Source organism: Oncorhynchus mykiss, chromosome 2 (genome assembly GCF_057628025.1).
Source record: "Oncorhynchus mykiss isolate SJ-2025 chromosome 2, ASM5762802v1, whole genome shotgun sequence".
Lineage (NCBI taxonomy): Eukaryota > Metazoa > Chordata > Actinopteri > Salmoniformes > Salmonidae > Oncorhynchus > Oncorhynchus mykiss.
Genome location: NC_143023.1, coordinates 21,641,001 through 21,658,138, shown reverse-complemented (window position 1 = coordinate 21,658,138; position 17,138 = coordinate 21,641,001). Strand labels below are relative to the sequence as shown.

General features: G+C 45.3%; 1 protein-coding gene across 7 annotated transcripts in view; it reads left to right on the top strand.

Annotated features, from left to right (window-relative positions):
• The window catches only part of cadm4 (cell adhesion molecule 4), a 217,318-nt gene extending 206,521 nt beyond the window's left edge, over positions 1–10,797 (top strand). For 2 of the 7 annotated variants that reach the window (XM_090192769.1, XM_090192763.1), the window contains exons 7-9: positions 1,696–1,797; positions 6,230–6,358; positions 8,775–10,797. In XM_090192769.1, the coding sequence (XP_090048895.1) occupies positions 1,696–1,797; positions 6,230–6,358; positions 8,775–8,884 (341 nt within the window). In that variant the 3' untranslated portion in view covers positions 8,885–10,797. Of the gene's footprint in view, positions 1–1,695; positions 1,798–6,229; positions 6,359–7,498; positions 7,573–8,774 lie in introns of all 7 variants that reach the window. The other 5 variants (XM_090192783.1, XM_036942468.2, XM_036942466.2 and 2 more) reach the window with 3 other exon arrangements.
• The last annotated feature ends 6,341 nt before the right edge of the window (positions 10,798–17,138 follow it).

Sequence of the window (17,138 nt, the reverse complement as noted above, 5' to 3'; positions counted from 1 at the left end):
GATGGTCAGTCTGAGGGAAGGGAGGGAGCATCTGATGGTCAGTCTGGGGGAAGGGAGGGAGCATCTGATGGTCAGTCTGAGGGAAGGAAGGGAGCATCTGATGGTCAGTCTGAGGGAAGGGAGGGAGCATCTGATGGTCAGTCTGAGGGAAGGAAGGGAGCATCTGATGGTCAGTCTGAGGGAAGGGAGGGAGCATCTGATGGTCAGTCTGAGGGAAGGGAGGGAGCATCTGATGGTGAGTCTGAGGGAAGGAAGGGAGCATCTGATGGTCAGTCTGGGGGAAGGGAGGGAGCATCTGATGGTCAGTCTGGGGGAAGGGAGGGAGCAGCGGTGAGGCTGCCTATCACACGACTCACCGACACCGTCCCTCTGCTCTCCCTCCCTCCGCTCTCCCTCCCTCTGCTCTCCCTCCCTCTGCTCTCCCGCTCTCCCTCCCTCCGCTCTCCCTCCTTCTGCTCTCCCTCCCTCCGCTCTCCCTCCCTCCGCTCTCGCCCCCTCCACTGAGAAGATGACAGTCTTCCAGAGATAACTCATGCACCAATTCATGTTGTTACTCCTATGTCCAGAGAATGTGAAATATTCCTTGATATTAAAAAAGACACAAGCCACTAATAATAACAATGGAAGCTTATTGGAACACTTCTATACTCATTCATTGCTGCTGCAGTGCTGGTTGTGGCAGGAGTGGAAGTAGGGAGAATGCACATTTTATGGCATATAAAAGTGTTGAACAGAATTGACAGTGCTGAATAACAACTTAAAACATGAACTCACTCATAAAAACAGCAGCTCTTTGCTGTATTCGTTGAGTCTCTCTCTTGTTGTGGTTTTGAAAGTCTTGAAATCTCACTGTATCAACTTTGCTGTGCGTTCAAGGTTTCTTTTTACAGTCTATGGCTCGAGGAAACTGCAGACACAGTTATCTGAGCTATCTGATTGGCCAGTGGTAGGCCTATCGGTGTACTTGATAAGTTCTCTGGGCCTGCCGGGTAGGTGGAGTTATACCTGCAGACACATGACATGGTTGAAAATACCTTCCCGGCGCTAGGGCTGCTACTGACAACAGTGCAAAACAAAGGCTTTATCATTGTTTTTTTTACAAAAAAACATTGCTGGGGCCTCCCGGGTGGCGCAGTGGTTAAGGGCACTGTACTGCAGCGCCAGCTGTGCCACCAGAGACTCTAGGTCCGCGCTCAGGCTCTGGCCGCGACCAGGAGGTCCGTGGGGCGACGCACAATTGGCCTAGCGTCGTCCGGGTTAGGGAGGGTTTGGCTGGTGGGGAAATCCTTGTCTCATCGCGCACCAGCGACTCCTGTGGCGGGCCGGGCGCAGTGCACACTAACCAAGGGTTGGAGGGCGCTGTGTTAAGAAGCAGTGCGGCTTGGTTGGGTTGTGTATCGGAGGACGCATGACTTTCAACATTCGTCTCTCCCGAGCCCGTAAGGGAGTAGCGATGAGACAAGATAGTAGCTACTAAAACAATTGGATACCATGAAATTGGGGAGAAAAAGGGGTAAAATAAAATTAGAAATAAATCAAATAAAAAACATTGCTGATCGACCTGGAATGCCTTGGAGATCGACCAGTCGATGGCGATCAACCGATTGGTGACCACTGATCTAGAACCTGTCTTTCATAGATAACTATGATTGTCTTGAAGAGAATAGTGTGTTACCCTTGTCTTGTCTGTTGTAGAGAATGTGTCTGTCACTACCATGGTACTTCCCACCTCCCATCATGCCACCTCCCACCCAACCACCCTCCTCCTAACCCCCAGCTACGCACCGGACCCCCGAGGTAACGTACAGCCCTCCCTCATCCTTAACACACTCCTCCTCTCCATCTCTCCATCCTTCCCTTCCTTCATGGTCACAATCACTGCCTCTTAGCAGCTCTTCTCCTCCTCTCCATCTCTCCATCCTTCCCTTCCTTCATGGTCACAATCACCTCCTCTTAGCAGCTCTTCTCCTCCTCTCCATCTCTCCATCCTTCCCTTCCTTCATGGTCACAATCACCGCCTCTTAGCAGCTCTTCTCCATCTCTCCATCCTTCCCTTCCTTCATGGTCACAATCACCTCCTCTTAGCAGCTCTTCTCCTCCTCTCCATCTCTCCATCCTTCCCTTCCTTCATGGTCACAATCACCGCCTCTTAGCAGCTCTTCTCCTCCTCTCTATCTCTCCATCCTTCCCTTCCTTCATGGTCACAATCACCTCCTCTTAGCAGCTCTTCTCCTCCTCTCCATCTCTCCATCCTTCCCTTCCTTCATGGTCACAATCACCGCCTCTTAGCAGCTCTTCTCCTCCTCTCCATCTCTCCATCCTTCCCTTCCTTCATGGTCACAATCACCGCCTCTTAGCAGCTCTTCTCCATCTCTCCACCTTCCCTTCCTTCATGGTCACAATCACCGCCTCTTAGCAGCTCTTCTCCTCCTCTCCATCTCTCCATCCTTCCCTTCCTTCATGGTCACAATCACCTCCTCTTAGCAGCTCTTCTCCTCCTCTCCATCTCTCCATCCTTCCCTTCCTTCATGGTCACAATCACCGCCTCTTAGCAGCTCTTCTCCTCCTCTCCATCCTTCCCTTCCTTCATGGTCACAATCACCTCCTCTTAGCAGCTCTTCTCCTCCTCTCCATCTCTCCATCGTTCCCTTCCTTCATGGTCACAATCACCGCCTCTTAGCAGCTCTTCTCCTCCTCTCCATCTCTCCATCCTTCCCTTCCTTCATGGTCACAATCACCGCCTCTTAGCAGCTCTTCTCCTCCTCTCCATCTCTCCATCCTTCCCTTCCTTCATGGTCACAATCACCGCCTCATAGCAGCTCTTCTCCTCCTCTCCATCTCTCCATCCTTCCCTTCCTTCATGGTCACAATCACCGCCTCTTAGCAGCTCTTCTCCTCCTCTCCATCTCTCCATCCTTCCCTTCCTTCATGGTCACAATCACCGCCTCTTAGCAGCTCTTCTCCTCCTCTTAGCAGCTCTTCTCCTCCTCTTAGCAGCTCTTCTCCTCCTCTTAGCAGCTCTTCTCCTCCTCTTAGCAGCTCTTCTCCTCCTCTTAGCAGCTCTTCTCCTCCTCTTAGCAGCTCTTCTCCTCCTCTTAGCAGCTCTTCTCCTCCTCTTAGCAGCTCTTCTCCTCCTCTTAGCAGCTCTTCTCCTCCTCTCCTCTCTGTCCTTTTCTTGTCCCCGTCACTGACACATGTTCTCCCTTTGTCTGCTTTAACCTTCCCTTGACTGGCCTTCCCACACACACTCTCACCAACACACACACACACATTCCCCCACTCTCATCAATGGCTGGCTGATGCTGTGCTCTGGCCACTCAGTGATTGTGTTGGGGATGTGTCAGTGTGTAAGTCCCATGGGGTGGGAGCACACAGGTACTGTTGTTATTGTTACAGACCCAGGGATGGGACGGCCGTAGGACTTCTGTGAGGGACACAAGGATCTGTGGGTGGAATGACACATTCACACGCACACATACGCACGCACGCACGCACGCGTATATACACACTTACCCACACATACACACACACACTCACGCTCACATAAACACACACAGGGCCAGCTCTAGCCTTTTGGGGGCACTAGCGAGGTTTGGTTGTACGTTTTTAAAGTTGATTTCCTGCAGTTTAACACATTTTGCCATGGGGTGGAGAGAAAACATTTTTTATTATAAAAAAATGTATGCAATTCTACTCATTTTGCTATGCTATGCCGGGTTGGCTCTGCACACAGTCCAGCTCGTCTTCACCCAGCCTGGCAGACTTTTCATCAGTACCACGGTTTTTAGTGCCTCCCTTCTCGGAGAACCTCTCTTGTACCTCTCTGAACTCAGCAGCAGACAGAGAGCCCCTGCCACTCTCCTACGTAACTCTTCAGGAGCAGCGTTGTCTATTGAGGTGGTTCCTGCCCAGAGGGAACCGTTTCTGCAGGACCTTTTGGAGACGCTGTGCCAGTGTGTACCCTCTTCGAGTTGCTCTATACGCTACAGGTTAAGGACAGCCCACCAAATATCTTTGAGTGCCAGCTGCGCCTCTGGAGCCAATGGTTTGAGTCATGGAGTGAGAAGGAGAGGAACAGTTTCCTGCACATTCTAGAAGAGCTGGTCTTTGTTGCCTACTTCTACAGAGGTGTAGCTGGGACAGCAGGCAGGGATGGAGGGATCCGGAAGATACTGGGGGGTAATTGGTAATTAACTACAATGACTGTAATCCATTGCTCATCTACATGGCCGGTCTGTGTTTCTTTTATGCCTGCTACAGAAGAGACAGAAGAATGTGTGATCGTGAGGGGATATAGAGAGCAGCTGTTACTTCGCAAGGTATCGCTACCTGAAAATACACGATCAAAGTGATTGATAGTTGCTATTCAGCAGTCATAAAAGTATGCCTTACTTACTTTGAAGAACTACAACATTGTGATTTTAATAAAATATCAAATAAAATATACACAACAACAGAACTATTTTAGTAAAATAATGTGACTAAATGATGGTTAATAAGATAATCAGTAATGGGCAGTCACTACCATCATGGGACTTCAATATTCGAGGTCTGACAACACTGCATATTTTTTGTTATTTTGACCAGTTGTCATTTTCTGCAATTAAATGCTCTAAATGACAATATTTTTATTTGTAATTTTAGAATAAAACAAAAAAATTAATTTTACCCAAACAAATACCTGAAAATAGTCAAACCAGAGAATCTGAAAATGTTGCAGTGGTCTCTTAATCTTTTCCAGAGCTGTATATACTGTATATAGAGATAGATGGATAGATGGATGGATGGATAGATAGATTCGATGAGAGAAGGAGAGGGAGTTAGAAAGAGAGGTGGTGAGGGGGAAGGTAGAGAGGAACTATAAGACAGGGAAGAAGGGATATGATGACAGGAATTATTATCATTTTCTCTGGGGTCCTAACCGACCACTTATGTCGCTTTTGCCTGGAGCCGGCCCTGAAAACACACACACACACACACATACACACACACACACACACACACACACACACACACACACACACACACACACAATGGCAGGGCAGTTAAGCCAAGCTGCTTCTCTGTCTCCCACTGTGAGTAAGTGGCTGTCATCACACAGAACAGAGGGACACCACTGGGATCTCTTCTGTCCATGTGTGTGTGTCCTCTCTCTCTCCTTCATCCTCACTCTCCAGGTCTTTATTTTCCTCTATTTTCTTTTACCTCTCATCATATCCCGTCTTCTCTGTCTTATAGCTTCTCTCTCTCTCTCTCTCTCTCTCTCTCTCTCGCTCTCTCTCTCTCTCCCACTCTCCTCCCCCTCACTACCTTTCTACCTCCCTTTCCTTCTTTCTCTCTCTCTCTCTCTCTTTCTCTCTCTCTCTCCCTTTTTCTCTCTCCATCTCTCAGGGGGAGAGATGAAACAGAGGGAGCAGGGCATTATTCTGGTCTTTCTGACAGTCAGGAGGTGTGCACCTGCTGTGCCTCGTGTTTGAATGTCAGAGAGCGATGCGGGAGCGTTATTGGGCGCGTGGGGAGAACGGCGGGCTCCTTTATACTGTCACTCATTACCCACCGAGCTTTGGGCACAGCGAGGGAGAGAAATGCACCATGGGAAGGCAGCGCTTAATTTTTCATCCGTCATGAAATATTGCTCCGGCAGACTTTTCAACAGACGCTTCTATACTCTTTTCTTTTTCTGTCTTGCCCGCTGCCACTGATAGATAGACGGACACACACACTCTCTCCCCTCCTCTTTTTTCTTCATCCATCCTCCACCTCTCTGTGGCTGTGGTCTTTTGTTAGCATTGTGTTAATGAGTCCTGTTTTAATTCCAGTCTGGTAGAGTTCTTGGACCGTGCCCATTCCTATGTGTCCTTGTCTCCTGGGCAGGGTTGGCACTATGTATTCACACACAGGTGGTCACTCCACATTTTCACTCCAGTCTGTATGAATGGTCTTTATTCTGGGAATGTGTCTGTGGTGTAAACACAGACTTGCCTCTGACTCAAGGTGCTCTCTGTATACCGGAGCTCTGTGCTCTGTTGGTCTGAGCTCTTCCAATCTCCAGTGTTCTGTGGGTAATAATACAGATATGGTGAAAGACACAGTAGATGATCTCACCGTTCAGGGATGTACAGACTTTGATTTAATACTCCTTCTCTCTTTCCTCCACATATATCTCTGCCCCTACTCTCTCTCTCTCTCTCTCTCTCTCTCTAACCGTCCCTCCCTCCGTCCCTCTCAGACCCCGGGGCAGTGATTGAGACCCACAGTGCAGTACCGTACGCTGTGATAGGGGGCGTCCTGGCTCTGCTGGTCTTCACCGTCATCTGTGTTCTCATCGTCACCGTCTGGTGCTCTGTCCGACAGAAAGGTAACACATGCATGTATGCACGCGAAGGCACGCACACAAACACACCCACACACATGGCATTCACACTATTGAAAAGTTATATGAATTCCATTAAAGGTGAGGCCACCATGAATTCTCAATGGTCACGCCTCACCTCACGTTACAGTATCTGTCTCAGTGAATTAAAAAGAGTAAATAAAAGATGGACCCAAATGGATAGAATGAGATGGGGAGATGAGAAGGAAAAAGGAACGCTCTTTCCTCAGAACATGACAAATGACCTTGTCTTAGCCAGGAGGGTTGGTGGGAAATGTATGCTATAAACAGTGGGTGCATGTTGGGTGCACAGTGGGTGCATGTTGTTTAATGACCCCTATGGTTTACTGTATCAGGGCACATCAAAAAATGTTTAAACACAGTTACCCACGCTCCCCCGTAATTTGAACAGCCTCTGGCAGCCCACTCATTCCTCCTTCGGTGCCAATAAAGTTATCCAGGAGTAGAACCTTTGAGACCAGGGGAGGGGCCATGCAGCCAGAATGCCAATCAGCAAATAGACAGAGCCATTACCACCAATCATTGAACACTATTAGGGCCCTGTCTCTGTCCTGCTGTGGCTGCCAGTGTGCCAATCAAAGCCTTGACCAGACACACTATCAACGAAGAGACTGCCATTGGCTCCTGCAGTGATACTCAGCTTGAACATGATTGGGCTTGTTGGGCAGGTTTCCCGGATACAAATTAAACCTACTTCTGGACTAAAAAGCATTCTCAAAGGATTGAAATCGCTTTTTAATCCAGGCCTAGGCTTAATCTGTGTCTGTGTCTGGCCCTTTAAATTCTGAACTGATGATGGAAATCAGAGAGAAATTCAATATTTTAGTTTGATAGTTTGACTTTCTCTTATTATATTACTCTGCCGTAGCTAACTTCCCCTCCGTTCCTTCTCTCTCTCTCCCTCTCTCTGTGCCTCTCTCTACCCTTATCTTTCTCTCTCTCTCCCTCTCTCTGTGCCTCTCTCTACCCTTATCTGTCTCTCTCTCTCCCTCTCTCTGTGCCTCTCTCTACCCTTATCTTTCTCTCTCTATGCCTCCGCCCCTCTTTTTCTCTATTTGCACCATGCTTGGCCCTCTCTCTCCTTTCCCCCTCTTCCTCTGTCAGGCTCATATCGTACCCAGGAGCCTATACTTAATTGGTACTGACCTAATTCTAACTGAACTAATAATTAATCACAGGTAGGACTTCAACAATATGGTAAAGATTGCTTTGATGGGTTCACAGAATGTCACAATGATTATATTACTCTGTCACAACTAACCTCCACACCCCTTCACCTGTCTCCCTCTCTCTGCTGTACAACCTTCTCTCTCTGCTGCACAACCTTCTCTCTCTTTATGCCTCCTCTCTCTATCGCTCACTCGCTCTCTCTCTCTGCCTCCTCTCTCTCTCTTTATGCCTCCTCTCTCTATTGCTCACTCACTCTCTCTCTCTCTGCCTCCTCTCTCTCTCTTTATGCCTCCTCTCTCTATCGCTCACTCGCTCTCTCTCTCTCTCTCTCTCTCTCTCTCTCTCTCTCTCTCTGACTCTCTCTCTCTCTGCCTCCTCTCTCTATCGCTCACTTGCTCTCTCTCTCTATGACTCTCTCTCTGCCTCCTCTCTCTATCACTCACTCACTCTCTCTCTCTGCCTCCTCTCTCTCTCTCTATGACTCTCTCTCTGCCTCCTCTCTCTCTCTCTCTCTATGACTCTATCTCTCACTCCTCTCTCTCTCTCTCTATGACTCTCTCTCTCTGCCTCCTCTCTCTCTCTATGACTCTCTCTCTGCCTCCTCTCTCTCTATGACTCTCTCTCTCTCTCTGCCTCCTCTCTCTATGACTTTCTCTCTCTCTGCCTCCTCTCTCTCTCTCTCTCTCTCTCTATGACTCTCTCTCTCTGCCTCCTCTCTCTCTCTCTCTATGACTCTCTCTCTCTCTTTGCCTCCTCTCTCTCTCTCTGCCTCCTCTCTCTCTCTCTGCCTCCTCTCTCTCTCTTTCTGCCTCCTCTCCCTCTCTCTCTGCCTCCTCTCCCTCTCTCCGACTCTCTCTCTGTCTCTGCCTCCTCTCTCTCTCTGACGCTCTCTCTCTCTCTGCCTCCTCTCTCTCTCCATGACTCTCTCTCTCCATGACTCTCTCTCTCTCTGCCTCCTCTCTCTCTCTCTATGACTCTCTCTCTGCCTCCTCTCTCTCGCTCTCTCTCGCTCTATAACTCTCTCTCTCTGCCTCCTCTCTCTCTATGACACTCTCTCTCCTCTCTTTCTCTCTATGACTCTCTCTCTATGCCTCCTCTCTCTCTATGACTCTCTCTCTCTCTTCCTCCTCTCCCCTCTGTCTTTGCATCTCTCTCTGCCTCTCTCTCCATCTCTCCTTTTTTCTCTCTCTGTTCATTTTCCCTCTCCCAGGTTCATATCTTACCCATGAGGCCAGTGGGTTGGACGAGCACGGGGAGGTCCAGGAGGCTTTCCTCAACGGGAATGATGCCAGTCAGGGCAAGAAGGAGTACCTACTGTAGCCTCCATCCCCAAAACCCACACCCCTCCCCCAACCCGCCATGACGGGTGGCCTTCTGAATCGACTGTAATACTACTGCACACAGACCACATTACAGACCACAACACAGACCACAACACAGACCAGAACAGAGACTGAAAGAGAGACGATCCGTCCAGCCCTTACATTACAACTGTGCCATACTGTAGGTGTACTGGAGGAAGGAGCGAGGGAGGATGGCAGAGAAAGGGGAAAGTGATAATAGGGTCATTATTTTGATAGAGCGAAGAGATAACAAGAAAGAGAGCCTCAGCACTTCCCTTCCCTGTGGTAATTGGAGAGGGAGGGAGAGAGAGAGAGGAAAGAGAAAAAACGTCAATTTCCAAAATGTTCAATCCATAACTGGCACAGACACACAGGTGGGGTGGGTATGATTTCCAGAAGCTATTGAGTTTGAATGCTCAATTTGATTACTTGAAATTGCCAAAGCACATCAGCCAACAGAGAGCAGCTCATCTATAATTATTTGACAACATTGCAGAGTGTTACCCTGAAAGTCTCATAAAGTATATCTGAACTGTTCAGTCAATTCTGCAGACGGCCCAGGTATTGTATTTGCCGTCCGTTCTAGGGAGTCTGCCAATGTTTTCTGGGTAATTTAGAAACCTTCCTGTTATGAATGACTGCTTTCCTCGCGGAACAGAACTGTTGTTTCTCTTCTTTGAATTCTCTCTTTCTCCCTCCCTCTCTCTTCACCTCTCTTTCTAGTCCTCTTCATCCCCCTTGTTCCCTCCCTCTCTCTCTCTTCACCTCTCTTTCTAGTCCCAGTCTTCCCCCTTGTTCCCTCCCTCTCTCTGTCTTTATCTCTCCTCTATTGTTGGCCAATAAAGAAAGGATTAGTGCCAGTCTCCTTTCGTGAGTTAGAAGAAAGGGAACATAAGTCGACGAGACACATTAAGGAAAATTATAATTATTTTAAAATGCCCTTAAAGGGATAAAAAATTTAAAATGTCTTATAGAGAAACAAATGAGTGAAAGGAAAGTAATGAATAAGGAAAAATACATGATGGATATTTTTCTGAATGCCATGCACACACACACACGCACACACACACGTGCACACACACGCACACACACGCACGCACGCACACACTCAAACACGCACACACACACACACGCACACACACACAAAAACGCACACACGCGCACACACACACGCACACACACACGCGCACACACACACACATGCGCACACGCACACACACACACATACATACATACATATACATACATACATACATACATACATACATACATACATACATACATACATACATACATACATACATACATACATACATATACATACATATCTCTGAATTCTTTATTTGTATAAAAATGTAAACAGTAAGATAACTTAAATAAATCTTTTAAGAAATTGAGAAAAAAACAGTTTACTGTTGAAAGCGTTATGAAGCTACTATACTAACACATTATTAGCCTCGAGGTACAAAAACAAACTAGTGTCCAGTGATCAAAACAGAAAATATTAAAAAAATAATGTTTCATTTGTCTTTATGAAATACCTGAGGTCTTATTGATTTTTTATTAATTCTTGTTATTATTTGGACTATTATGATTGTTATTATTATTACTGTTATGATTGTTATTATTATTACTGTTATGATTATTGTAAATGTTATAACTGTACACCTCCCATGTTTGTTGTTTTTGGTTATTCTATAGAAACTGCTGTCTTTCCACTTCTCTCTGACTCTGTCTCTCTAGTTCTTTCTATCTTTGTCTCCTGTGTCTATTTGTCCCTTCTTCTCGTCTTTCACTACTGTTTATTTTATAGTCATGTTGATATAGCTAACTATTTCTTTATAGGGGAAAAGATACAAAGCACGACAAAATAAAACAAGACTTCAGAAATAACAGAGTCTGTTCCTCTTTAATTAGAAATGTTCTGAAACACAGTGAGAGGAGAAGAGACACAGCAGATGACAACATCAATAGAGAATAGAGAGCTAAAGGTAGGAAGATGAGCAGGCAGGCAGGCAGGCAGGCAGGCAGGCAGGCAGGCAGGCAGGCGCTAGAACAGACGAGGGGTTGAAAGAGAATAAAAAACATACGTAAGGATCCATGACTGCTAATGAATCATGGGAAGAGACGGGAGGAGAGAGAGAGAGGGACAGAGGCAAAAGGACAGTCAAGTCAGATGCACAGAAAAATATGACGCCCCCACTATTTCCATCCAATCAATACTCGATTCCGTCAAGAAGCACTCAACTTGTCCATCTGCGTGTGCGGCTGGATTCAAAAACTGAGGTCGCTGCGTGATGGATCGATGTGTTTGTCTTCTATCGACGATGAGGCTCCACAGCAGGCTGTCATAAAGACAGATTGTCAAACGGCAATCAAAGTAATGGACTCACCAGGAGCTCGAGCTATACTAGCCTATACCAGCTGACGTGAACCAACGCTGTAAGCAGTAGGACAATGGAGACACCATGTCCAGAACACATCCCCAGGTTAGCTGGAGTAATGACACTGAAACCTGATTTAGCAAATGGTGGGTGACACATCTCTGGAAGTAGTCATCAGAGCCTGACTTCATCCAGCAGTGCTCTAATACTAGAATGGCTTGTTCTATAACGGAGAGTGTTCTAGAAGGATTAAACACTATCACGAGGACGTCTGAGTCCGTCTAAATCAATCATCAGAGAAGATGATACCCTGTCACATAACCCTCCCTGAGGTGACTCGTAAAACATAAACATTTAGCTGATTCATGGACTGTAACGCGTTTATATCAGTAGTTCTTCTGTTTTAGGACGTGTCATGGCCTGTTATGACAGGCATATCTCTTCCTATGATAGCCTACCGTCATAAGCATTCTATACCATTGGTACATTACAGCCCCAATACCAGATAAACACCAGCACTGTGAAATAGGAAGTGCCAGCAGTAGCACTGGCCCCAGTTAGCCTCTGTTAATGGTAGTAAGGTGACCGTAGTGGCCTCTATTCTCTGGTAATGACCTTTGTGGTGCATCGGGCCGTGCTGTGCCGTTGTGGGCCCAGCCATTGATTGAAGTGGTTGAGCGTGTCGGTCGGTGGGCAGCGGTTAGAGAAGCACAGCCTAATCAGGAAGGACTGTGCTCTCAGGCAGACGGAACGTTTGAATGGACACCCAAGCCAGAACTGCTCTCCATCAATAATGTATTCCAGGCAGAGAGAGAGGCTTTGTTTTTGTTAAGATCTAAGGGTGGGGTTTGAGGAGAAACCGGTAGACAGAGAGAGAGAGAGAGAAAAATAGAGATGGCGGATTGATGTATAATGATGTACAGGTACCTGTCAAAATTAGGGAAACACCAACAGAAAGTGTCTCAATAGGGAGTTGGACCACCACGATCCAGAACCGCTTCAATGCAGATTGGCATAGATTCTACAGGTGTCTGGAACTCTATTGGAGGGACGCGACACTATTATTCCATGAGAAATTCCATAATTTGGTGTTTTGTTGATGGTGGTGTCTCAGGAGTCGCTCCAGAATTGTAAATGAGAACTTGTTCTCAACTTGTCTACCTGGTTAAATAAAGGTGAAATAAAAATAAATAAATAAATACAAATTGGGTTGAGATCTGGTGACTGAGACACACACACAACCTTTAAACCACCTATGCTCCTTTGAGACCCCTATTTCAAAGTCACTGAGATCTCTTCTTCTAGCCATGGTAGCTAAAATAATGGTAAATTGGGCATTTGTTTTACATGACCCGAAGCATAATGGGACGTTAATGCTTAATTAACCACACCAGTGTGGAAGCACCTACTTTCAATTATACTTTGTATCTCTCATTTACTCAAGTGTTTCCTTTATTTTGGCAGTTATCTGTATGTAGAGAAGAGAGAGAAAAACAGAGTGTGTGTGCATGTGTTAGAGAGAGATGAATATAGAGAGAGATGAACAAAGAGATAGATTAACATAAGCAGAGGGAGATGAACATGAAGAGAGAGATGAAAATAAAGAGAGAGATGAACATGAAGAGAGAGAGATGAACATAAAGAGAGAGATGAACAAAGAGAGAGAGTGATGAACATAAAGAGAGAGATGAACATAAACGGAGAGAGATGAACATAGAGAGAGATGAACAAAGAGAGAGAGATGAACATAAACAGATAGAGATTAACATAAAGAAAGAGGAACATAAGGAGAGAGATGAACATAGAGAGAGATGAACATAAAGAGAGAGGGACAAGAGGGAAAGGGAGAGAGACAGACCCACTTAATAAGACCAGAGAGAGAGAGATATAGAGAGAGAGATATGTATATACAGTGAGGAGAACAAGTATTTGAGACACTGCCGATTTTGCAGGTTTTCCTACTTACAAAGCATGTAGAGGTCTGTCATTTTTATCATAGGTACACTTCAACTGTGAGAAACGGTATCTAAAACAAAAATCCAGAAAATCACATTGAATGATTTTTATGTAATTAATTTGCATTTTATTGCATGACATAAGTATTTGATACATCAGAAAACCAAAACTTAATATTTGGTACAGAAACCTTTGTTTGCAATTACAGAGATCATACGTTTCCTGTAGTTCTTGACCAGGTTTGCACACACTGCAGCAGGGATTTTGGCCCTCTCCTCCATACAGACCTTCTCCAGATCATTCAGGTTTCGGGGCTGTCGCTGGGCAATGCAGACTTTCAGCTCCCTCCAAAGATTTTCTATTGGGTTCAGGTCTGGAGACTGGCTAGGCCACTCCAGGACCTTGAGCTGCGTCTTACGGAGCCACTCCTTAGTTGCCCTGGCTGTGTGTTTCGGGTCGTTGTCATGCTGGAAGACCCAGCCACAACCCATCTTCAATGCTCTTACTGAGGGAAGGAGGTTGTTGGCCAAGATCTCGCGATACATGGCCCCATCCATTCTCCCCTCAATACGGTGCAGTCGTCCTTTCCCCTTTGCAGAAAAGCATCCCCAAAGAATGATGTTTCCACCTCCATGCTTCATGGTTGGGATGGTGTTCTTCTTTCTCCAAACACAGCGAGTGGAGTTTAGACCAAAAAGCTCTATTTTTGTCTCATCAGACCACATGACCTTCTCCCATTCCTCCTCTGGATCATCCAGATGGTCATTGGCAAACTTCAGATGGGCCTGGACATGCACTGGCTTGAGCAAGGAGACCTTGCGTGCCCCTCAGGATTTTAATCCATGACGGCGTAGTGTGTTACTAATGGTTTTCTTTGAGACTGTGGTCCCAGCTCTCTTCAGGTCTTTGACCAAGTCCTGCCGTGTAGTTCTGGGCTGATCCCTCACCTTCCTCATGATCATTGATGCCCCACGAGGTGAGATCTTGCATGGAGCGCCAGACCGAGGGTGATTGACCGTCATCTTGAACTTCTTCCATTTTCTAATAATTGCGCCAACAGTTGTTGCCTTCTCACCAAGCTGCTTGCCTATTGTCCTGTAGCCCATCCCAGCCTTGTGCAGGTCTACAATTTTATCCCTGATGTCCTTACACAGCTCTCTGGTCTTGGTTATTGTGGAGAGGTTGGAGTCTGTTTGATTGAGTGTGTGGACAGGTGTCTTTTATACAGGTAACGAGTTCAAACAGGTGCAGTTAATACAGGTAATGAGTGGAGAACAGGAGGGCTTCTTAAAGAAAAACTAACAGGTCTGTGAGAGCCGGAATTCTTACTGGTTGGTAGGTGATCAAATACTTATGTCATGCAATAAAATGCAAATTAATTACTTAAAAATCATACAATGTGATTTTCTGAATTTTTGTTTTAGATTCCATCTCTCACAGTTGAAGTGTACCTATGATAAAAATTACAGACCTCTACATGCTTTGTTAGTAGGAAAACCTGTAAAATAGGCAGTGTATCAAATACTTGTTCTCCCCACTGTATATAGTTGAAGTCGGAAGTTTACATACACCTTAGCCAAATACATTTAAACTCAGTTTTTCACAATTCTTGACATATAATCATAGTAAAAATTCCCTGTCATAGGTCAGTTAGGATCACCACTTTATTTTAAGAATGTGAATTGTCAGAATAATAGTAGAGAGAATGATTTATTTCACATTTTATTTCTTTCATCACATTCCCAGTGGGTCAGAAGTTTACATACACTCAGTTAGTATTTGGTATTTGTCTTTAAATTGTTTAACTTGCGTCAAACATTTCGGGTAGCCTTCCACAAGATTCCCACAATAATTTGGGTGAATTTTGGCCCATTCCTCCTGACAGAGCTGGTGTAACTGAATCAGGTGTGTAGGTCTCCTTGCTCGCACACGCTTTTTCAGTTCTGCCCACAAATGTTTTCTATTTTAACATTTTCTATAGGATTGAGGTCAGGGCTTGTGATGGCCACTCCAATACCTTGACTTTGTTGTCCTAAAGTCATTTTGCTACAACTTTGGAAGTATGCTTGGGGTCATTGTCCATTTGGAAGACCCATTTGCAACCATGCTTTAACTTCCTGACTGAGGTCTTGAGATGTTGCTTCAAATTATCCACATAATTTTCCTACCTCATGATGCCATCTATTTTGTGAAGTGCACCAGTCCCTCCTGCAGCAAAGCACCCCCACAACATGATGCTGCCACCCCCGTGCTTCACCGTTGGGATGGTGTTCTTCGGCTTGCAAGCCTCCCCCTTTTTCCTCTAAACATAACAAGGGTCATTATGGCCAAACCAGAGGACAAAAATATGCTAAAATATCCTCTGTGTGCAACATAAAACACCAAATAAGGCATGTAGAGCAGAATTAGGCCAATACCCTCTAATTATTAAAATCCAGAAAAGAGCCGTTCAATTCTACAACCACCTAATAGGAACTTCCATAACAAATCCTTCACCAACAGAGAAATGAACCTGGAGAATAGCCCCCTAAGCAAGCTGGTCCTGGGGCTCTGTTCACACACAGACCCCACAGACCCCCAGGACAGCAGCACAATTTAACCCAACCAAATCATAACAAAAACAAAAAGAGAATTACTTGACACATTGAAAAGAATTGGCCAAAAAAACAGAGCAAACTAGAATGCTATTTGGCCCTAAACAGAGAGTACACAGTGGTAGAATACCTGACCACTGTGACTGACACAAAATTAAGGAAGTCTTTGACTATGTACAGACTCAGTGAGCATAACCTAGCAATTGAGAAAGACCGTAGGCAGACCTGGCTCTCAAGAGAAGACAGGCTATGTGCTCACTGCCCGCAAAATGAGGTGAAAACTGAGCTGCACTTCCTAACCTCCTGCCAAATGTATGACCATATTAGAGACACATATTTCCCTCAGATTACACAGACCCACATCGAAATCGAAAACAAATCAAATTTTGATAAACTCCCATATCTATTGGGTGAAATACTACAGTGTGCCATCACAGCAACAAGATGTGTGACCTGTTGCCACAAGAAAAGGGCAACCAGTGAAGAACAAACACCATTGTAAATGCAACCTATATTTGCACTGCCGTTCAAAAGTTTGTGATCACTTAGAAATGTCCTTGTTTTTGAAAGAAAAGCACATTTTTCGTCCATTAAAATAACATCAAATTGATCAGAAATACAGTGCCGACATTGTTAATGTTGTAAATGACTATTGTAGCTGGAAACGGCAGATTTTTAATGGAATATCTACATAGGCTACAGATGCCCATTATCAGCAACCATCACTCCTGTGTTCCAATGGCACGTTGCAAAATGGTTTTCTAATGATCAATTAGCCTTTTAAAGTAATAAACTTGGATTAGCTAACACAATGTGCCATTGGAACACAAGAGGGATGGTTGCTGATAATGGGCCTCTGAAAGCCTATGTAGATATTCCATTAAATATCTGCCATTTCCAGCGACAATAGTCATTTACAAACATTAACAATGTCTACACTGTATTTCTGATCAACTTGATGTATTTTTAATGGGAAAAAAAGGACATTTCTAAGTGACCCCAAACTTTTGAACATAGTGTATGGTTATTTATTTTCCCTTTTGTACTTGAACTATTTGCACATTATTACAACACTATATATAGACATAATATGACATTTGGAATGTATGTATTCTTTTGGAACTTTTGTGAGTCTAATGTTTACTGTTATTTTGTATTGTTTATTTCACTTTTGTTTAGAGAGAGAGAGAGAGAGAGAGAGAGAGAGCAGGTGAGAGAGAGATCAGGTGAGAGAGAGAGAGAGAGAGAGAGAGAGAGAGAGCAGGTGAGAGAGAGAGAGTGTGAGAGAGAGAGAGAG